This window comes from Alligator mississippiensis, chromosome 5, assembly GCF_030867095.1.
Source record: "Alligator mississippiensis isolate rAllMis1 chromosome 5, rAllMis1, whole genome shotgun sequence".
Classification (NCBI taxonomy): Eukaryota; Metazoa; Chordata; order Crocodylia; family Alligatoridae; genus Alligator; species Alligator mississippiensis.
This window is the reverse complement of record NC_081828.1, coordinates 21988375-22012040: the sequence shown is the minus strand read 5'-3', so window position 1 is coordinate 22012040 and position 23666 is coordinate 21988375. Positions and strand designations below refer to the sequence as shown.

At 41.5% G+C, this 23666-nt stretch overlaps 1 protein-coding gene across 3 annotated transcripts in view; it reads left to right on the top strand.

Moving 5' to 3' along the window:
- Nucleotides 1-23666, top strand: part of ERICH3 (glutamate rich 3) — a 79520-nt gene that overhangs the window by 37063 nt on the left and 18791 nt on the right. For 2 of the 3 annotated variants that reach the window (XM_059727945.1, XM_019489187.2), the window contains exons 11-13: nt 6460-6687; nt 8261-8359; nt 17401-17904. In XM_059727945.1, the coding sequence (XP_059583928.1) occupies nt 6460-6687; nt 8261-8359; nt 17401-17904 (831 nt within the window). Of the gene's footprint in view, nt 1-5390; nt 5457-6459; nt 6688-8260; nt 8360-17400; nt 17905-23666 lie in introns of all 3 variants that reach the window. The other variant, XM_019489186.2, reaches the window with a different exon arrangement.

Below are 23666 nucleotides of genomic sequence, written 5' to 3'. Positions count from 1 at the left end.
GACACAGCTCCCAATTGTGGATGCAATTTATACATGCACTGTGTGAATTGCACCAGTAGAGCTTACAGGGGGTGGGGGTGGGGGTGGGGTGTGTCTGAGACAGAAATAGATGGAGAAGTCAAGAAGCAGTTCAGGTGGTAACACCTGATGTTGAGGTTGCCCAACACTTTCTGTTTTATGATCCTGCTTTCATGATTCAAGAGAAGATGTTTTTCTAGGTACCAGAAGGTAAATAGGACCTGAGTGGGGAAAATGGTGACAGGAGTCAGGGAAGAGGCAAAAGCAAAGAGTTCAAAGGAGTATATAGAAAGAAGCAGAGAGGAAGGATAGAATGAATCTGGGGCTTTATGTATAGACACAGAGGAAGGGGAAGAGTAGGACAGGAACCAAGGGAAATGGTGGTTGTAGGTAGGAATAAAGGGCAGGGATTACATAGGAGTATAGGGAGATGGGGCAGGATGTGGAAGGAGTGGATGCATAAGGGCCATGGCAGACATGACACTTAGGATGTGATTAACTTGTTAACTGCATGATTTAATAGTAACGCTGCCACATTTTCTAAGCACTTGAGGAGAAGCAAGTGATTAAGAACTGTCAGCATGGATTCACCATGGGCAAGTCATACCTCACCAACCTGAAACAGCAGATGATGCCTTCCATGATGAGATGACTGGCTCTGTGGATATGGGGAGACCAGTGGATGTGGTATAGCTCGATTTTTAGCAAGGCTTTTGATACAGTCTCCCACAATATTCTTGCAGGCAAGTTAAGGAAGTATGGGCAGGATGAATGGACTCTAGGATGGATAGAAAACTGGCTGGAGCATCAGGCTCAGAGGGTAGCAATCAATATCTTGAGGTCTAGTTGGCAACTGGTATCAAGTGGAGAGCCCCAGGGGTCAGTCCTGGGGCCAGTTTTGTTCAGTATCTTCATTGATGACCTGGAAGATAGCATAGAGTGCACCCTCAGTAAGTTTGCAGATGACACCAAGATGTGGGGAGTAGTAGGTATGCTGGAGAGTAGGGCTAGGATTCAGAATGACCTAGAGAAATTAGAGGATTAGACCAAAAGAAATCTCATGAGGTTCAACAAGGACAAGTGCAAAGTCCTGCACTTAGGATGGAACATGCACTGGTACAGGCTGGGGCCTGACTGGCTGGGCAGCAGCTCTGCAGAGAAGGACTTGGGGGTTACAGTGGACAATAAGCTGAATATGAGCTAGGAGTGTGCCTTTGTTGCCAAGAAGGCTAGTGGCATACTGGGCTGTATTGGTGGGAGTGTTGCCAGCAGGTCAAGGGAAGTGATTATTCCCCTCTATTCAGCACTGGTGAGGCCACATCTGGAGTACTGTGTCCAGTTTTGTCCCCCCCACCCTCCACTACAGAAAGGATGTTGACAAAATGGAAAGAGTCCAGCGGAGGGCAACAAAAATGGTGAGGAGGATGGGGCACATGACTTATGAGGAGAGGCTAAAGGAACTGGGCTTTTTTAGTCTAGAGAAGAGAAGACTGAGAGGGGATTTAATAGCAGCCCTCAACTACCTGAAGGAAGGTTTAAAAGTGGATGGAGCTGGACTGTTCTCAGTGGTGGCGGATGACAGAACAAGGAGCAACATTCTCAAGTTGCAGCAAGGCAAGTTTAGGCTAGATATTAGGAAGAATTTTCACACTAGGAGGGTAGTAAAACACTGGAACAGGTTACCCTGAGAGGTTGTGGATCTCTATCCTTGGAGGTTTTTAAGACCCGGCTAGACAAAGGCTTGGCTGAGATGGTCCTGCTTTGATCAGGGGGTTGGATGTCCCTTCCACCCTTAATTTTCTATGGTTCTATGTTAAGGGAATTAATCATGTATTGAAACAAGAAACCAGCCACAAAAATGGCCCAGAAAATATGTAGAACATTTTGGTATCTGGTTTCCATCTTGCCTTAAATTTGAATGTGTGGCAGGGTAGCTTAGGGTAGCACATGTGGCACAACAGGAAACACAATAGTTGGGATTAGAGGTCAGATGCCCTCATATCATTATTTTAATGCTAGGAGCCTAAGTGGGTGAGGTGGAGGCCATCGGCCTGGGTGGGATAGACAGGAGCATTGGGTAGTATATGTTGGATCTGGGGTGATGGTGTAGCCATGTTGGTCCAGGGATTAAGTAAGAGGCAAGGATTTCTTAAGATGATATCTTTTACTGGAGCAACTGCATAGTTGGGGTAGAGGTAGCAAGCTTTTGAATGCAAGATAATCTTCTTTAAGTCTGAGCTGGCATTTACTCCTCATACCTCAAGAATGTCTTGCATTCAAAAGCATGTCTAACTCTATCTCAACTATGCAGTTGTTCCAGTAAAAGATATAACCCCAAGAAACCCTTGCCTCTCGCATATTAGATATGGATTAATTATTTTTGTCAAAACCTTTTTCAGCAAAAAAACCCCAAAACCAAACAAAATATATATAAACATAAAATTTATATATAATCCTAATTTGGTGACAGCAAAAGGTTTTGCAAACACACATCAATTTCATGTTGGAAAACAAAAAAATAGAAGAAGAATCCCTCTATATTCTAATTGTTCATTTCTGCTGTTTCATAACTGAAATATTTCAAGTTTTCCATTTGGGATAACTTTTTATTTCAAAACTGATTTATAAAAAATTTGAAAATGTTTAAGCAATTGAAAATCCATATAAAAAACGAACAACTTTCAACCAAAGCTGAAACAAATTGAAACAAACTTTTACGTTAGTTGAATGTTTCCAAAATGGTTTTTTTTGGCATTTCAGAATGTCCAACAAACCTAAAGATCTGTTTACCCTGCCTCCCCCAAGATGTAATGGTCAATAAGACAAGTAGCCCTCTTACTTAAATTTGACTAGGCACTTGTTTGCATATCTAAGCAACTAAATACTTTTATAGGTAAGGCTGTAGGTGTCTCTGGTTGGGCACCCATGATTAGCAGGTACATTAGACCTTACTTCCTCTGTCCCTCAGTTCTCTAGCTGTAAAAGGAATACTAATGCATGGAGGAGTTATGAAGATAAATCCATTAACATTTGTGAAGTACATCACATATTACAGTGAGAACACTACATGAGCAGTAAGCAAGGCTTAGGACCACACTTCAACTGGGTAGGAGGCATAGGCGGAGGGAAAAATTATTTGGGGGGGGGGGGGCTGAACATGCATGCACATGTGTGCCCCCCCAGCAGGTAAGTCTTTGGGGGAAGGGTGGGAGGAGTGGAAAGGGCCGTGGGGGGTGCAGATTGAGGCCCCAGCGGTGAGGGAGGGAGTGGGGCACAGGCAGGAGCAAGGGCTGGGGGGAATGGAGCCCTGGGCAGGCCGGGTGGTGGGACAACTGGAGCCTGAGCAGCTCATGCAAGGGAGCAGGGAGGCTCCCGCCACTGCACACACCCGGGAGAGGCCTGGAGGTCATATGTTCCTGAATCTGTGTGTGGGACAGAGACAGCTGCTGCTGCTGCTTGCTTTGCTTTGCTCCCTGAGGCAGGTGCCCCGAGATCCATGCGAGGCCACGTGCGTCCCACTGTTGGGTGGGCAGGGGACATGGCACAGCCAATAGCAGCAGGCACGTGGCGTCATGTGGATCTCAGGGCAGCTGCCGCAGGGAGCAAAACTCAGTGCACAGCAGCCGCCGCCTCCGTCCCATGCACAGATCTGGGGGCATATGTGCCCCAGGCCTCTCTTGGGGTGTGCACAGCAGCAGGAGCCCCCCCATGCCCCTGGACAAGCTGCCTGGGCTCTGATTGTCCCACCACCTGGCCCAGCCAGGGCCCCACTCTTCCCAGCCCTTGCTTCTGCCTGTGCCCCACTCTCTCCCTTACGGAGGGGGCCGCGATCTGCCCCCCACTCCCAACCGGCCCCTTTCCCTTCACCAAATAGATTGATACTTGCCTGCCATGCTGGGCAGCCTGTGATCCACACACCGGGCTGAGATCCTGGCTGCGTGTGCACCCCTCCCCACTTCTGCTGCAGTCATCCGGAGCCTGCTGACAGGCTGCCTTGCAGCCCTACCCACTTCCCTATGTTTGCAGGGGCTGAGCCCTGTAGCCCCGGCCTTCTGCTGCCTATGGTAGAAGGAGAAAATAAAACCGAATACACTGAATGAGGCATAAAGTGAATTCAGGCATTCACTGAATGAGTTGAGAGATGTGTTTAAAAAATGATCATAGAGTCGTAGAGAAGTAGGGCTGCAAGGGACCTCTAGAAGTCATTTAGTCCAACCCATGCAAATCCATAATCTAAACATTTCATAAAACTACTGTCAACCTTGACTCAACACAGCAACATCGTCTACCACATGTAAAGCAGGAGGACCAAAGAAACCAATGTCCTACTTCTTTAAAGGTTGTCAATATATACTCAAGAGATTGCAGGTAAAGGGCCATGCCCCCCACTACAGTGGACGGCAAAACTCCCACAGTCCATACCAATCTGACCATGGGACAAAATTCCTTCCTGACCTCAAATATGGTAATCCAGTGATGGGTGATTATGCAGCTGAATACTAGTATGCAAGTTCAGGTGATACAGACAAGCTTAATTTCAGCATTTTTTAGCTTGTAAGTACTTGACTTTGCACTTGTAATCTTTTCTTTGTATTTTTTAAATGCAGTGTAATTGGTAGTGAGGAAGAAATACATATGAAAGAAAGACATTATAGGCTTGGATCCACAACGTATATTATTTATTTTACTTGTATTTATTTCTGTTTTTCATTTTGCAAGGTCATTCTTGTTTTGTTAAAATATCTCCTCTCTAAAATTTTCTAAAGTCAAATATAGAAAATTAAGTCTTAAGTATAATATATCCTCATCAGTTATTCTTGCTTGTGGAAGAACATTAAAAGTTACCTGAATAGAGTCAGATAAACTTGTCTACCTCATGGTCAGTGTCCTTTCATGTATTCCTCTTGTGTTGTGTAACAAGACAAATGTCTACTCTATCTACTTGTTTGTCATATGCCATCTATCCATTTATGAAGAAATTGTTAGCATCTCCTGTTTTGTTCATTCACTTTTAATTTAATAAAGTCATCATTTTCATAACAGACCATGTTCTTTCTTCATAAATATATTTTTTTCTCCCTGCTTTCTATTCCTATTTTCCCTTTTCTGATTTTTCTGCTCTATTGCGTAGCTTTCTCATTACTCATCATGTATGCAGTTTTGTGATTAATAAAGCTTTCTCCCCTCTGGGAGGTGGACACCTCTCTGACAATTACCTGAGAAGGCCTTGCTGCCATGCATGCTGCTGGAATCTCAATTGATTTGAATATAGAAAATAAGTCTGCTTATTTCCTTAATTCTCATTGTATGGATAATTGTTTGTTTGCCTAATTGGTTCTGCATCAGATACTCTTCACTTCTCTCTTTGGCAGTTTGTCACTTCAACATTTTAAAAACATTGGTGGAAAGAAACAGAGGTGAACAATTAAATTTGAAAGGTGAGAAATTACAGCCTGGAGGGACAGCTGGAGTGTGTCATCTGTGACAGTTCTCTTTCATGATATGGTTTTGTTGCTTCTCTGGTGGATGTGCAGCAAATTAGTTGCTGGAATGTAAAGACTGTATTATAGAAGGATTCTGCGTATACTCTGGTTTTCAGGAAAAAAGGTAGTCCATTTCTGGGTGGAGTGGAAAGTATTCTGTAATGCACACACAAATTTCAATTCTGAACAACATATATGTACAAAACCCTGCTATCAAATCTTTCTAATCACCCTTAACTTTCAGCTTCCCAGTAAAAGATGAAATCTGGGATATTTGGTTTGCACTGAAATCTAAATGGGATTTTTTCCATAAGCTTCAGTTCTGCTAGGATTTCACCTTGGAACCAAATTAACATACTTGAAGGAACTGTATGGTAATCAGAGCATTCCTCTGCAGTGCGTTTTAGCTGGATTTAATTAATTAATTATTTTTGTAAGGCACATTTTTGCTAATTAGCCATGTCAATCCACATTTATCTTACTTTCCACATACAACATTTTATCTTTCTGCTGCTTGATCCACTGCTTAGATTTATTTTCCTTGCAATAAGACTCCTATATTGGGAGTCTTTTCCTTTTATATGCTATTCTTACCTTTCTGTCTTCGTCTTTCTCCAAACTCACAGCTTTGTTGATTTTATTTTTTACATATGAAAGACTCATTTTGGATCAGTTAGTAGCTTTATACAGTTTCTTTGCACGTGTGTGTGTGTGTGTGTGTGTGTGTGTGAGATCACACACACACACACACACACACACACACACACACACACGCACCTTCCCCGCTTACAATCCCTGTTTGTGGTCTCAGTCATTTATTGTTGTAAAAAAAAAAAAAGAGAGAGAATAGGTAAAGGAAAAAAGAGGGTTAATGGAGTTAACTTCTCCCTGGTTAATAAGAACTTTAAATAGTTACAAATTCCATTTTCTGTCTCATGGTAGAGTTCTTTTATTTCAGAGTATGATGAAGATTTTGAAGCAGATGAAGAGAAATCAGATGAAGAAGTTAATGAAGAAGGACAGGCTGATGATCAAATGAATGGAATGTCAAAGTCACCCTCAGATGATGAAAAAGATAATTTAGACCATGAAAAGGAGAGTAAAAGCTCATCAGAGAAGGCCTCTGACAGTGAGAAAGATGAAAGTGATGGATACTCCGACAGTGACTCAAAGGAGGGTAAACAAGGTTAGTTGTCATTTATTAATGTGGCTCTGATTAGTTGACCTAATCCATGTTTTACATTTTGCACATGCCCTGTAATGTCCATCTAGCCTGCATTGACACCAGGGTACACATTAAGTTCTGTCATTGATGTGACATGTATATCCAGCACAAAGTACCCACAGCCTGCTGAGCTGCTGCACAACCTGTTAGAGAGCCATGGCTCCTGTTTTGGCAGCACACTTAACCTACTGTCTTGAAGAAACCCACTGGTAACAATTTGTAGAGCAAACCAAGAGTTAAAGGCACGTGTCAGATTCTTCCCTTTTTACCTGCATTAGTCCTGTTTTTTGAGACCTTTCATCCCTCTTCACGGGATACATTAAATTAGGAGAAATTACTCCAGCTCTGAAGTTGCATGTATGGGTGAGGAGAAAGGAGAAAAGGGCATGTTATTAACAATGCTACAGCATTATAAAATACTTTATACTGCCAGGGTGCCTTTCATCTGAGGATCTTCCATATTAATTATACCTAGTAACACCTCTGATGTAAATCTCTTAAAACCTACCACTTGAAATGTAGTCAGCTCTGGAGTGCAATGCAGCACTTGTTTTAACAGCTCATAGCAAAGACTGCAGAACAGTTCAAATTCAGAAATAGAGATCTAGCTCCTTGACAAAATAACAGTAGATGCTTCAGAAAGATCCTCATCTGAAGTAAATGGTTATAGCCTCATTTACTGCAGTGGAGCCATGATCATTTATACCATTTGGGGCTGTGCTCCTTTGGGTGGAATTTGGTGAAGACACCAAGTTAGCAGTTCAATTTGTCTGAGAAGTGCCACTATCAATGATTATAAGTGGTTAGGACCTTGGCACAATGTCTCTTCTGGAAATGGCACATCCTTCTTGCTGTCTGTTAAGCCATGGTTCACCGAATGAAACGTTGATGCCACTCTCATCTCGCATGTGATGTGGAGATTTTTAGGGTCTCAATCCAAACTGAGCTCATGAACAGTGACAAGAGCCAAGCTGGTCTGGTGTGTTGAACTGTTCAATCTGTCAAGCCCCAAACCTTCAAAATGCAGCACCCAGGATAATTATTGACGAAGGAAGGCTAAAATGATGTAGAATTTATTTTAGTAGTAAAAGTAACCTTTTCAGTAACCTCAGCTTTCTGAATCAGCATACCTGATGTAAATAATTATGACCTTAATATTGCAAGCTACACATTTTTATAAATAGTCTACTAGACACTGGCAAGCAATTTCCAATTTATTAAACAAACTGGAGGAAAATTCCAGAAGCTGGTGAATGAGCAAAAAATGAACTGCCTACATTTTGGTTTTTATCTTTGTTGCTGAAGCAGTGGTTTGGTTTTCTTCTTCCTTCTATGTTTCATCCTCGATGGGTTGTTTTTTTCTCTAATGCTGATATGACTTAGGTACCTATTGTTTTTCATAATACTTCAGGAATTCACCAATTACTGGTCTCATAAAATTTCCATATTAATATTCCTTACTTTTGGCAGTCCTAATATGTAAACTATTTCCCCAAATTAAATGTAAACATTACTTTCGTGTTTGTATTTCTAGGTGAAGTAGATGAAGCAGCTATTTGTGAAAAAGTTGCAGCTGTGAGAAAGATGCAGTGTTTTTATAGAAACTATAAAAGCCAACAGAAACTTATCTCAGGTTTGAAATACATCTGTGTATAAAATCATTCTAATGATTAAAATATATTTTAATTTCTCCCCCTCAATAATCAGGAATAATTAATTTGCTGATTCCTGGACAATGACATAGATGTTTTTAAAACATATTTTTCCTGCTTATTGGTATGTGGCATAATCAGGTTTCTTGTGACCAAATCAGTTGCCCCTTGAACTGTATCCTTTATAATGATCAAGTGAAAATATTTGAGTGTAGAGAGGGACTGCTAATACTACACTCCTCCTTGGTTCTTCCTAAACTAAAATGCTTCTCATTTTGCTCTTAAGTATTGCAACCCCAACCACACAGCTATTGTTAAGGTTCAGTTAGGTGTTTCCACTAACTCTGGAATCTCTAACCAGTTGAAGTATATTAACACTCTTAGTTGTGTGCATAATTGAGGGCATGATATGGCTGTTAAAGAATATCTGCTGTTCCTCTCACTGACAATATGCTTCCAACAGGATGTACAGGTAATTACATTACATCCATTAAACTAATTTTTAAATTGCTTTGCTTTAACTGTAGATGTTAATTAAACTAAATGAATTATAGTAGCAGAAACTGTATTTCCTGGCCAGCCCCGAACCAGCACTCCTTACCATACAAATAAATAAGGCACTCTGATTTTTTTCTATTTTTAATCAGTTTTAAATACACCTCTTCACTGATCCTGTGGGATAGTAATTAAAGACTTCCTCCTGGATCCCCAGTGAGAAATTATTTTCGGTAGAAGGATAAGACGTATCAGTTAGCTGTGAGACTCTTTACTGAAATACTGTTAGTGGACTCCTCTTTGTTCATGGCGGGCAATAGTTATATGGACCACAGCTCATTGAGTTAATATTTCTTTCTCTACAGGGAAAAAAGTAGAAAAAGGGACACTGGGAAGCCATTAGATACATAAAATGAGCATGTTTAGCACAAGGGGCCAATGAAATAAAAAGACCAGCCATCTTGGTTCATCGCCTACTGCTTGACAGTACACCAGTAACACTTTTCATCAAGTTATCTGCTTTCTAATGCTTTCTTTGTTTTCTCTTTCTGAAGTAACTCAACTACTTAGTTAAGCCATTTATACCCACTGCTGTTTCAATCTGAATGATTTTTCTGGTAGCCTCATGGCTGCTTCTCTCATCCCATCAACATGCCATTATGCATTGCACCAGGCAGGGGTCTCTCTGCATCTCTCATCATCTTAGCTGTATTAATGCCATTACTTTCTCAGAGGGTTGGCTGTGGTTTCCCACACAGACATGCTGGCAGAGTGTATTCCTGGAGGAGTTCTCCATTTCTTATTCAATCCACAAGACACTGTTAACCTTCTCATCATGTTTTTCTCCCAGGCTTATGGGGAATGGATGGATTGAGGACTGGCAAGTTCTTTTATTTTCTTTTATTATTGTCTTTATATTTGCTGCTGGAGTTGCACTATGGAACTGGTACCCAAACACAGGATGGGTGCCCTCGGGACACTTTTGTACATCAAAATGAATAACCAAATAAATGCTGAAAGTGGGTGGGAAGTGGGAAGTTAGGAAGACTTGTTAGAGAGCATTACTTTTTTGGCAGTTTGTGCTACAAATGTATCCACTCAGTATTCCCAGCTCTAGCTGGCTTTTCCCTATAGATGTGGAAACAGTTGTCAACAACATTCACATCTACCCTGAAATACATATATGCTGAGAGTGGAAAGTCTGAGAGCTCCATTATTTTATTTAGCACCAGCAGATCATGGGCTGTCATATGCACTTGGGTCTCGCGAGTTGGGGCCTGTACTAGAATTTGGATTTTCAGGGATCCAGGGTGTAGCTGTCTTGGTCTAGAGGAAAAAGGAATCGGAACTCGTGGTAGCTAGTTGAAGATATCATCTCTTCCACGAGTTCTGGTTCCTTGTGGATTTGCAGGGAATTTGGATTTGAACTCCTGAATTCTGAAGCCAAGAGCACTCCTGACTAGAGGGCTGCCAACATCTCGGAAAAATAACAGGTCTCCTACAAGAGATTTCTATTATTCAAGGTAGAAGAAATCTCTGGAAAGCAGTTGACACTTGGAAAATTTTACCAGTATGGGCTGAAATCTTGCCAAAAGAGCTTGGGTCAAATCCTATCCTGCCTATTAGATGTTTAAATAGATGTAGGCACCTAAATGCAATCCTAATCACCCAGCTCAAATTTCTGAAAATCCATTGATGCGTCTACTTTGGTAACATACCATCATCTTACCCTTAAGCCTCAATGACAAGAAAGCAGGGAGTAGGAGCACTCCTTCATCTTCCATGTAAACAGAAGCATTTCAAGGGTGTGAGGAGAGGGGAACAAGATCCCATTCTTCTGCCTAAGTGCAGAGGTAACAAATAGCTGGAATAAGATTAAACCCCTTGTGAAATTTCACTGCTGTGGGATCCAAACCGGTTCTGAACATTTTCTAGTCTTGAAGAACTAAAAGCCTGCCGTAGGAAGGGATTATTATATACTGAAATCCATTACTTGACTAGCATCACAGATCCTCAGCTGGTTTTGCCAACTTCCCTGTGATGAATACAGCTTTGGTTTTTACAGGGCTATCTAGCAATACTTTGCTCAAGCCAGGCTCTCTTGCTATTGAAATGAAAGGTAGTGTTTATTAAAAGTGAGTGCTGGCAAAGAGTCAACTTTTCAACGTACAAGGTACCTCTTCAACGGTATAAAATAGAAGCTGACATTGTGGGATACTGAACTCGGGCGTCAGCAAATCCTTCTATTGTACATGATTAACTAGCTGGCTTTGATTGTCTGGCTAGGCTTAGTTTAGTCCTGATGACACTTGCCTCAAGAGGGCAAGAAGTTACAAAATAAGTTACTTTTGTGAAAAGTATGGAAACTTGCAGCTGCCATCTAACAATTGAAGCTGATCTATTTGATGAATGCTCTTGTGCTACTCAGCATGGCAAATATAATGCTGTAAGACTGGTAAGAAAAGAAGAATCCTTCTCAGGAATGGTATGTGAGATTTGTTCTTAATCCTTTTAGAGCAAGATTACTTTTCTTACTGTGTTTTTTGTAAGTACTCCAGGCACTGATTCACCTATTGAGAATGTATTGTGATCATCAGCAATAAGTGATATAAAGACTTCTGGGCAAGAAAGCAGAATGTTAATAGAGACTACAGATGGGGATACTGTTTTGTTATCAATTTAGATAGCTACTACTAAAAAAGAAGTGAGAGAGAGCTGGGAAGTTAAAAAAATCCCAAATCAAGCCAAGCTCTATAACTAAAACAGCTACAAAAAGGCTTTATACACTGAAAGAATATTTACTTTTTGCAGTTACATATTAGACATATCAAGTCAAATTCTGATCTAACCCATTACATACAACTTATTTAAGTTCTCAAGTACCTTGTCATATTTATCAATTTGGAAAACATGGGATTACATAAATTAGGAAATAAGAGATTTCCCCTGTATCCTGTCTATCTGCTATGTACTCTGGTCTGTTCTGTCCCTGTATCCTGTCTATAAGGATGGCTTCCTATAGAACTGTAACTATACTCTCAGACAGATCATGTTGGGTTTGAACTCTACACCTTTTATCTACAAGACTGAGCTGCTACTTATTGAGGTGAAAAGTCATCTCCAATAACTTTGAAACAGTAGTTGACTCATGAACCTCAAGTTGCCATAGGTGATGATAACTGATGAAAAGTTAATATGGGTAGCAGCATTTTCACTAGGACTGGTTGAAAAAAAAATAGTTTAGTTAACAAAAAATCTGTTGAAAGGTAGAAGATTTTTTTTTCCTTTTTCTCAGTGATGATTTTTTTCTTGTATATATAAAAATATTTGATTATTTTTGTGTGGGAAAACACCTTTTTACATTTTTTCACTTGGATAAAACAAAGAAGGACATGAAAGAAAAGCATGAGAAAGTTGTTTGTTACCCATTGATATGAAACAGCATTGCTCTAAAATGTCAAAATGTTTGCTTAGAATTTTGTGGGGGGGCAGGGGATATTTGTTTTGATTGCGAAGTGCTTGTCAGTCTGAAAAAGTGTTTAATTTTTTTATGGAAAACTTTCAGTGGATGATGATATTTACTAGTCATTTGTCTAATCTGGTTTTAAATTGCTAAAGACATAAAACTTAAATCAATCTTTTGGGAGACTATTCTAATATTCTGATAGATCTCAACAGTGGGGTATTTTTAAGGGTATTCATTGCAAAAAATATTTTTTTCGTAATCTAACACCATTATTATTAGTTACAACAATTCTTCCTTCCTGATGTTTGTGCTTCCAAATTTGTGTAGATGGGTAGCATATCTCTTGAGCCATTGTTGCCCAAGTTATACACATTTGGTTCTTTCAGTCTTTCCTTGTAATTAAATCCTTCTAATGTCTCTATCCATTTTTCTTGTTCTTCCCTGTTATCAGTAACAGAGAAGCCTAGAAACGAATACATTGTCCTGAGGTCAATCCTCAGTGTTCTATAAAGAGAACTCACCGTCCTGGTCCAAGAAGTATTGTGCCCAAATAATTTTTTGTGCATCTGCATGTCTCAGACACTTGGACACCTTTTGCCATAAGCTGTATCCTGTCCCTTCATGGCATCGTAGTGTTAAAAAGAGATAATTAAGCTCCCCAAACTGGTTGTGTGCTTTGGCTCATATAGAGCTGGTTCAGTGACAACTTGTTTCTGGTCCCATCTAGTGTAGGTGGCATGGCCACAAACACTGCTGAATTCTAGCCATTCCTAGCTGGCATGTACCCCTCTTTGTTCCCTTTCTTATCTTCTGCACCAGACTGAACTTTCTAGATCCAGGAGTTGGGCCCAAACTAGATTAGTGTTATTCCTTAGTCTTAGGCTGTATGTTTTTATGTTTTAACTAATACTGGCATACTGCTGACATGTTGTGAGGAAGCTGAGGTTGCTTTCATGGAGGTTCTCCCTTTTGTCCTTGTGTATGATGTGGGAAGACTTGGGCAGATCCAGGATTTACTGAAGGGGATGTAGCACAGAACCCCTCAGACCACGACTGGAGCCCCTGGGCTGGTGCGGGACATGGGGAGTCAAGGAGGAAGTACATGAAGGTGGTAACCTACCCATCACTGCTACCGTCCCTACCAAATCCACTGTTCCTGGCCTGCACCAGCCAGGAGCTGTGGGGATGGTTGTGTGGTTTGCTGGGGACAGCAGAGGCAGAGTACAGGTTTCTTCTGCCACTGCCTTTTCCCTGCCTCACACCATGTCAGGTGTCTATGGAGCAGACGCTGGAAGGAAGAACCTGTGTGTTGTTGCTGCTGTCCCCAGCTGAGCCCAGAACGCCATGCAACCACGCTCTGCACCTGGAACAGGGCAGGAGCAGCACTGGGTCTCTTCCCACTCCTGTGTCAGCCAAGGACAGTGGTGGTGGAGGGGCCTGGGTTCCTCCTTCCAGCACCTGGTCTTAGCCAGTGGAGGACACCGGGGAATGTCAGTGAACAGGTTCAGTAGCAGGAAACTTGCCTGTTGCCACCATTGTCTCTTGCCAAGCCTGGCACTGTGAAACCACTCTCCACAGGCCCTGCTTGGAGTGAGCCAGGAGTGGATCTGGGCTTTCCCCTGCTCCTGGTTATCTGGGGACAGCAACTGTGGCAGGAGGAAGGAGTGGAAGGAGGGTGCAACCATCATGGCCTCATCCCCCTGGATCTGACCCTGTGGGTAGATACAACCACTAGGATTGCTTGAGTCCTGAAGATGGTGATTGATAGAATGTAAGGTGCTTCAAAAGAAAACTGCTGCTCTAGTACGCCTTGAAGAATCCCTCAGTTAGTGGTAGGGGTGGTGGACAAGGTGAACTTTCAACAGACTATGAAGTGTTGTTCGCTGAGTTCCCTCTATTAACTGCTCCACTTTGAAACTTTTTGTGTGTTTCCAAATGTGGTGCTAAATGCATTATTAATAACCAGCATTGTCTAAAATAAAATGTTGGTCCTCAATATAACTTAGTCTCCAAGAGTGGGTTCTGTATTCCAAAGGTGTCAAAGGAGGAAAGTCGGCTCTTTAATAATACAGTACCGGGAATTCTTCAGTGATAGTATCTTTTAACAACACAGTCTTAGGCCTTCCCTTTTATCCAACTGGTTTAAAAATCATATTCACTCCTGAACAGGCAGGGCATGCAGCTACCAGGAATGAGTTGCCAAGTCCCTGCATTTTTACTCTCATCCTCTAGCATCTGTAGTAAGGGATGCACTAATAAAATACTGAATTTGTTTGAAAATGGCGCCAAGATTCCATCAGCACATCTATTTGGTTGTAACCACAAAAAACATTAATCTTTTGTAGGCAACAATATTGGATATACTGGTAAGTTATTACTTTCTTTGGGTTTCCAGGTAAATGTGGAATATAACAAGGTTTTTTAGTCTTTAAACTAATTCCAGCATTCTTAAATGTGTTGATTAAATTTAGGCATTTGAATTTTGATATTTAGGTGCCTAAATGACTTAATTTTCAAAGTTTCTGAACAGCTGCAGCTGCTAATTTCCTTGGGCGTGCAAAACATCTGGAAGCAGGGGGCTGATTTAAGTCTCTAACTATGGAAACAGGTGCCTAATTTTAGGCCACCCTACTTTGAATATTTTATATTTAAGCTTTTTTAAGGATACATATGCAGAGAAAAGAAGCTTATAAAACGTAGCCTTGTTAGTTTCTCCTTGTTGTGCTATTGCTTTATCACAAAGTGATTTTTCCCTATTTTTCAAATTTTCCGTGACTAAAGTATGTTCATGTTCTGTATGCTTCTCACTTTGAACAGACTGTCTCTGCTAGTTCACTGTTTTTCTTTGGTCATTTACAATAAATATCTCCTTTTCAGTATAGTGCTAGTAGCAAAACTCTTGCTGACGTAACAAAATCCTGGGAACATAAATGACCCACATAGTAACTTACATATCAATGTGTTTGTATGACTGTTACCGTTACTTCCCCTCTCCTCTGCCCTAACCAAAATGGGCTCTGTACTTTGTCTTGAAGTTATCTGGGCCATGAGCAAACACTGGGCAGAGAGTGAACTTTGAATTCAGTGGGACTATTCACTTGCTTAAAGTTAAGCATGTACTTAGACTGCAAGCTATTAGGAGCAAGGATTGTGCATTTGTACAGTAACCAGCACAGTGAAATCCCACTCTTGTTGAGGTTCAGAGATGCTCCTGTAATCCAAATGCTATATGGTAATAATAGTAACAGGACAAGGAGTTTACCATTTATATATAACACAGCAGGGAGGAAATCTCATCTTACTTTATTTCATCTCATCTCAGCATTTATATTGCACTCATCACCATAGCACCTGAATATAATAAATTGTGCAGGTTTAACAGAGGGTTGAATTTCAACTTTCATACAATTTTTTTAACAGTTGAGAAACCTAAGGCCTTATTTTTGTATGTAATGTTACAGGTCAGGCATAAAAAGAACATTCAAATCCTTGTGGACTGTAAGTCTATGAATAAATTGTAAAGTATCATTGACCAGTTCTCCTAGAAATCCGAACTATTTATCTGATTGTATGAGCCTCCCTTTGCTCCAGCTGGCCTATATATGTTCTTGTTTTTTTAGAAATTGCAGTATTCTCAGGGAGTCTAGTGGCTGAAGTCATTCTAAACCGTTGATCTCTAAGTTGCAGCTTCAAATCCAGTACAGCCTGGAAGTGATTGCAAGCCTAACCCTGTGTTAGCTGTTCAGCAGAATATCTGTTGAAAATTTTTCTGATCAAATCCTAATAGACAGGATAACATCACAATGGTACTAACTGTCTATCTCAGTGGATAGGAGACGGCTGGGATACCCATCTGACCAGCTACCTTGATGGCAATAAAGGCCTTTCTAGAACACAGCTGAGGCCCTTGGGGAAGTTTTGTGGGAAGGCTTTCAATATCCCGCATCCCTTATACCAATTCTGTGGATGAATGGAAGGCTTGTTAACTGGGCTGAAAATCTGTCCCTTTTGCCAAGCATTATATTAATTTCAGGTCAGATTCTGTACTGAAACACCACATCCCAAGTTTTACCAAAGTTAATTGGTGTTATATGTACAATTTGTATATTTTGGTTTTATTTTAAAAATCCTACAGGAATTTTCAGTGTATCTCAGAGGGGTATTTAGAAAATTCGCAGAATTTCAGTGAACATTTTTTCAGACACACAAAGGATGTCAGAATAACAGGACTGCACTGCAAATAGCAAGGTTTAATGTGCTATGGCAGGAGTTGGAAACCCCCAACACATGTGCCAGACCATGGCATGCAAAGGCATTTTGCTTGGCACGCACGCCTCGGGACAGAAGGTGGGGCAACTGTGAGGGGCCCAATCCTTTTTGTGGCAGTGCAGCCCTAGCCCCTTCCCCACCATTCACCTCGAGGTGTTCATGTACCCACTGCAGGCAACAAGCTGGGCTGGGGCTCTGTGGACTCCGGTGTAGCTGCTTGCAGCCTCCTGGCTGCCTGCCACAGCCGGCCAGCTCTGGGTAGGCCCCTGCTGCACACCACAGAGCCTGGGCTGCTCACAGCATACAGGCCCCTTGCAGCATCCTGCCATCTTCCCCGGCACACCAACATCCTACAAGACAGGGTTGCGGGTGTTTTTGTCACTCTGCCCAAAAATGTTGCTTACCCCTGTGCTATGGTATTGCTCTCTGTTTGATCTCCAAAGGTGTTCTAGTAGATTCATTGAAATACTAAGAGCACTTTAGCACATTCCTATTGTGAAACTTTTGTGGTAATGTAAGACCTACCTGCTCTTAGACACATTTATGGAATGATTTCATTACATGATCAGAAAAAGCATTAACTAGCTTTTGATTAAATGCATGCCTTTTGATAGTTTCAGGTTAAATACCTCTAGGTACAATTGCTGGAACTTTTTGGGCAGACCCTCATGTAGTGTAAATCAAAACACTCCTGGTTTACGCCAGATGAAGACCAAGCCCTTGGTGCTGCTGAACAATGACTACAAATGTTTTATGAAAAAATAATAAAATTAAATTGTTTGCTGTTTGTAGATAGGAAGTCTGCATCTCCTTTCTCATCCAGCAGCGCCCTATATAGCAGTGAAGATGAGTCTGAAGCTGAAAAGACAAAAGACAATATTACAGGCAATGAAAAGGAAGATATTGAAAAGACTTCTGATGATCAAACATACGCACAATGTGAAAAAGAGAACAAGGACAGCAAACTACTGCAAATGGAGGAAAACTTGGAAATGGAAGCAGACGAGGAAATGGAAATGGATGAAACCAGAAAGATGGAAGCAGAGGATGTGTCATTTAGAGAAGGAAGTAAGACTCTTCCTGAAAGTATCATGGAAACATTGCCCCAAGACACAGATGAAATCAATGGGGAACTCAAACGTGGGTCAATAGAAAATAACACAAGGGAAGATGGGGAGGAGGCTGGAAATAACATGAGGGAAGATGGGGAGCAGGATGTTCTAGTGCATTTGGAAAGCAGCACTGTGGAAGCAGAGGATAGAAACAAGGAGCCTCTTGAGGTTGATGAAGGAGGTGGTAAGTACCATCTTTCAGCAAAACTGTGATGCATCCAGTGCATGTAAGTGTGGTTTGATTTGTCCATAGAAGTAGTAAGGATTTGGCATGAGAAATACAGCTGTTGGCCTGTTTTAGAGATACAATGTGAAAGTGTTAGAGTTTCGCTCTACTCTGTGCAGTCACTACCATGATGTCTTCTGAGCTTGTTTCCTTGTACAGTTTTTACAATGTAAGGCTTTGGCTGTTCTTTCTTCATCTCTTATTAGTCTCATAGGCTGCATATAAAGCAAATACTTTATTTTTCCATAGGCAGCGGTGTCATGAAATTTGACATCTCATGTAATTTTATAAAACTTGGTGCCTTAGTACTGGGAATCCTGGATAATTTGCATGTCAGCTCAGGTGAACTTTTGGGTACTTTTTATTATACAATATTCCAGAAGGATCTCTAAAGTCTGTTGTGTGTCATGCTGCAATGGATAGGTCACTAAACTTCGAGTCAGCAGAGATGGCTTCTGTCTCAGCTTCTTCACTGACTCACTGTCTCACATTGAGCAAAACTTTCCCTGTGCCTATGGATAATAATAGTATAGTAATGCTCCTATTACAAGGATATTTTGGATCCTGGGCAAGGCACTTGCATAGCCACATAAATAAGGTTTTGCAGGATTAGGTGGGTGGAAAGAAAGTTAATTTTTGATCTGGAATATCATCAGACTAGTAAACAATCTCACAATCAGTGTGTGTAAAATAGAGAAGTGGCCTTCTGCAGTGATGTAGACATAAAGAAGGAGAGCCATAAGCCACACTAGACAATGTCTGGCTGTATTTTTATGTATGTTGATTTTGCAGTGAAACATATAAAGCTCTTGCTTTTTTTTTTTTTTATAGATGTATGTGGTTGGTTTCTATTGCTTTCTGTTCAAGTACAGCATGTATCAAATAGTGCAGCCTGTGTGGAATAAACATCCTTGAATGCTATGCCAAATTATTTGCAAGTCTCTCAATGCTGAATTGCTTTTGGTGGCACTGTGCATCGGTTTTGCTTTGTTAGATATTCAGAATTGAAGAAAAGAAAGCAATATAGGATTGGATCATTATACTGAAGTGCTTATAGGTGTGTTATTTCTTGAAACTTTCCTTTCACTTGCCTGAGGGAAATCTCAGTTTAAGTAACTTCACCTGTGCGCTGTTAAATGAAAGAAGTAAGTCGTGTTAAAGAAGGAAGCTGTTTCTAGCCACACGGGTAGGATTTAAAGCTGCCCTACAAAATGGACGAAAAAAGTAAGTGCTGAGCTAGTGACTTGCCCCCAAGTTACCACAAAACAATATTACTGTTCTTCATTAACACAAATGCATTTGTGCTGTAATTAGTCAGTTAGCAACTAAAGTACTGAACAAACATAGAATGTGGGGTGAGCTTTCTTCAAAAAAGAACTAGTGCAGTTGTCTGGATGGGGAAGTGACAGGTGGGGTAAGTGCAGTGCAGATAACAGACTACATGCTTCCAGACCTAATCTTACAGTACTTCACTGCTTCGAAAATGAGGGCAAAGCAAGAACTAGGAGGACAAAATACTCATTTAATCATGGAAGCTAAAGATAGGAAAAGCTTTGTAGATCACAGTGCAGTCTGTCTACCTGTCAGCACAGGATTGTCAAGGTAAATTTTTGGTGATCATCAAGAATTTGTCCACGAACTATGTCCAGAGAAACCAAAGATTAAGGATAAGGGCCCCTTAGTTTTATTCCATCCTTTGGATGGAAAGGTTTTGAGGAACAGTACATGCTTCATTCATTCAGGCATGATCCTGTTGGCCAGTTTGCGACTCTAGGAAAATGCTGCACATTCCCAACTATAGCCAGCCCTTCAACGTGCTGAGGGACATCCATTTCCAGAGCAACCAGTGGGAAGGAGCTCAGCACCTTCCAAGGGCTGCAGAATGAGCTCTCTTCTGTACTTAAGCTTCATTCTGTTTCTGTTAAACTCTCCTTGGAGACTAGTCACCACTGTCCTTCTCTGTTATCTGGTGTTTCTGCCCTGCCCTGATGGCTGGCAACACATGCAGTTCTTGACACCGCTAACCAGACTGGTCCCAAATCCCAAAACAAAGTTAAGCAGAATCGCTTTACATGCAAAGGAGACCAAAAGAAGAAAATATCACTTGGCTCTATTGTGCTGTTTCGGGAGGCTGGGCAAGCCTCTATGAATGGGTATGCTGGGACCTGAAGAAGCAATGTGAACACCTGAGGATGGATCCTGCTGTGCATCCTCTGGTCTTGTGCTCCTTGTGACATTCTCTCTCAACTTGAGAGAGAGTTATCTGAGCAGGATTTGTCATCCTCCTCTGGCCTCAGTGTTGATTGACTGTCAATTCTCCCCTGCTTAGATGTTACACAGACAATAGACTGCGAAGAATAGGAACTGCCAGCTCATCAAACTGTAGGACTAAGATCAGGTCAAAGTAATAATTTATGCACCACACTTAACAAAACTCCAGGGGTTTCAATGAGCCTAAAGAAACTGCTGCCTTTATCTTGATACAGCAAAGGACTCTCCTGAGGGTTGAAAGCCTCTCCTCTTCTGCAGAGTGGAACCAGCACCGTCATTGTTCTTCAAATAGCTATTGCAGTAGTGCTCAAAAGACCCCCACTCTTACCCCCCATCAGGATTTGGATCCTGTTGTGCAAAGACAGTCATGAAGACCTAGATCCTACTTTGAAATGGTAAAAGGGGTCTGTAGTTTCCAATTAAATGCAGAGAAGTGGAGTGACTTCACATGGAGATAACAACCTCGTCCACCTTAAGTAAAGTGCTATGAACTGTGAGGGTTTTTGTCTTCCTCTGCAGTGGAGAAGGGGGAGCCATGCCCCTCTTCCTTGGATCTCTCAATGTTTAAACAACTTGGCGGCAGCAGGCATTGGCTGCAGTGGTCCCCTTGCTTTACCTGTAGTGGATTACAGTGTTGTGGTTTTCTCAGGACTGGCTTTATAGTCTTGCGGATAGATTCATAGACTGTAGGGCTGGAAGGGACCTCAGAAGATCAGGCAATGGATTTGTATAGGATAGTTTGGATAGCGATAATCCTGCCTCAGGCAAGGAGTTGGAATAAATGAATTCTGGAAGTTTCTTTAGCCCGACTTCCGTGTGATTCTGTGGTTAGTGGGAGATGAGGCCTGTGGAAAAGGAACAACAAAGAGGGGAAGAAAGGCTAATTCAGTGGGAAGGAAGAGGCATGGGGAAGAGGTGAATAGAATGTAAAGGACTAAGGAAAAAAATGACTATTTTACTACAGTACTAGAGAGAAGAGCAATAGCAAGTGTACACAGGGGACTGCTCTCTGCAGTTTGGTTTCTAGTGTCTTGTCCAGGTAAAACTGTAAAATCCCCAAGTGAATTGTCCATTTTCTTCAGGAAATTGTGCTATAGTCTAAAAGCTATCATTCTTAGGAAACTTCCTCTGGTTTTTAGATGACATGGCTCCTTCAATTTTAACCCATTGCTCCTATGAGCTGGGTAAGAGAGCTTGGGCCCAGGCCTAGTGGGGATGGAGAAGGGACTAGAAAGAAACAGTGACACTTAGAAGTATATGTTGGGTGGATGATGTTGTAAATTAATGGAGTAGAAAGGAAAATATAAAGGAGAAAAGGAAGTGAAATTGTGGAGAGAAGAGACAATAGTAGAGAACTGTCTGGTGGAAAAGGTGAGAGAGGGAAGGAGAGAATAAAGGAAGTGGAATGAGAGGACATGGGAGAGAACAGTGCAAGAATGATGAAAAGAATTAGAAGGCTGGAAATCGAATGGTAATTTGGTCCCTTAACTCCACTTAAAGTCAATGGGACATAATTATCTTCCTTTTTCTAGACCCTTTATTGCCAAGCTTGGTTCTCTATTAGAAGATGGCTTAAGCCTCTTCTATTATACACACAGTTAGAAGGTTCAACAATTTGGTGGTTTATTTTCCAGTCTCAGATGCATTACTACCCAGTAGTCTACGTAGCTTGTTGGAAGGAAGAATTTCTATATACTTATTCACATACATGCCAAGTGATCTTGCTTCTTATGTACACTGTTTATATATATATTTTGTATAATGCAATACCATTATCTGATAGCAGAAAATTTCCATGTTTTGTATTTGAAATGGGGTACAGTTGATAGAAATGCAATGATGACAGCACATTTCCCTTAAAATTAAAATGTAACATGTATTGCAGTTTCATTTGTATAAATGGACAATTCAAGTATATGAATTTAGAACGTGTCTGTATCACCTGCAGTTTGTAAGTTAGATTCAGACTCATACCCAGTAGAGGACTAGCCAGGGCAGTGCAGACAGTGGATTTGATCTCAGTACAACAACAGAAAGACCTCAGTGGGAGAGAAAAGAGAGAACAAACTCAGCCTGCTCACAGAATATCAGGCCATATTTTGAGGAGCTCTATGTCCGGAGGGCAAAATGAAGTTGGAAACGGACCGTGTACAGTGAATAGGGTCTCCTGAAATAGAAGGTACCATAGCCCTGACAGAGCCACTGAACAAAGAACTGGCAAGCACAAGCCTGTAAAGAAGAGGCATAGTTACATTCATTGAAACTACCATAGAGTGGATCAGCAGTATAGGAGTGGAAAGGAAACCTCCAGTAAATCTGCACTGACTGAAGATGCTGAACAGAATATTGAAAAATAATAACTACCCATTTACTAATGGCTGAGGGTATGCTACCTGATTTATGCAGGGCAAAAGTCGGTGCTGCTTCTGATATCAAGAAAGTGTCCTGGTATGCTGTGCAAAGTGAGCAATCAGCTTCCTGACAACCTTGCCACAGCTTTTGTCAGGTAGCATTGGGCATTGAGAAAATACAATATGATGTATGTGAAAAGTATAGTGATCGACCACGGAAGGAGATTCTGCAGCATCATGAAGTCTCATCCTGTCCCTGCCAAAGGATCAGAACAGACTTGTCCACTTCAAGCAACAGGACAACGTATCTCAGTGGATTGCAGCAGAGTTCAAGTGAGGCAGTGCCACATGAATTTGACCACAAGGGACCATATTTTATTCTACTTGGGTATCTATGTGGACTTAGGCAACTAAGTGCAATTCTATTCCATCCATTAATTCATATACTTTTAGAACACACCATTATCTAGAACCTGAGTCACAAAAAAAAGTGAGGAGGAGGAGGACCCATTCACTTTTTGCATGAACTCTGTTTCAGGGACTTGGTCAGGGTGGAAAAGAATCATACTTAGGTGCATAACTGCTCAAGTGTCCAATAGGTGGAACAGAATGTGGCTCAAGATGTCTTTCTTTTGCTACCTAAGAGCAATAAGAAAGCAGAGCTGGTAGCAAAGACAGCTACAACAAACACAAAACAGATGGGAAGGCATTTCCACCTACTACTGCATCATCACAGTACAGCCTCCCTGGGCACATCTGCACAGGCAGGAATGTGCATTCCCTGGGGGAGAAATAGCAGCAGCACAAATATGTGCCACTGCTGTTTGTCCTCAGGGAAACACACATGCTCACTTGTCTGGATTGTAGTCCAATACACAGAATAATGGATCAAACCAGGTATTGACCCCAGCCTCCCCTCCCTCTTTCCCCCCATGTGCATGGATCGATGCTGCTGCAGTTCCCCCAGGGCCCTAGGTAAGGAGTAAGTCCAGGTGCTGGTCCCAGCCTCCCCTACCCCACCCGGGACAACTTGCCCCGTGCCAGAGCACACATGCAGGGGTGTTCCCCAGGGACTAATATGTGCACTAATATGTGCCG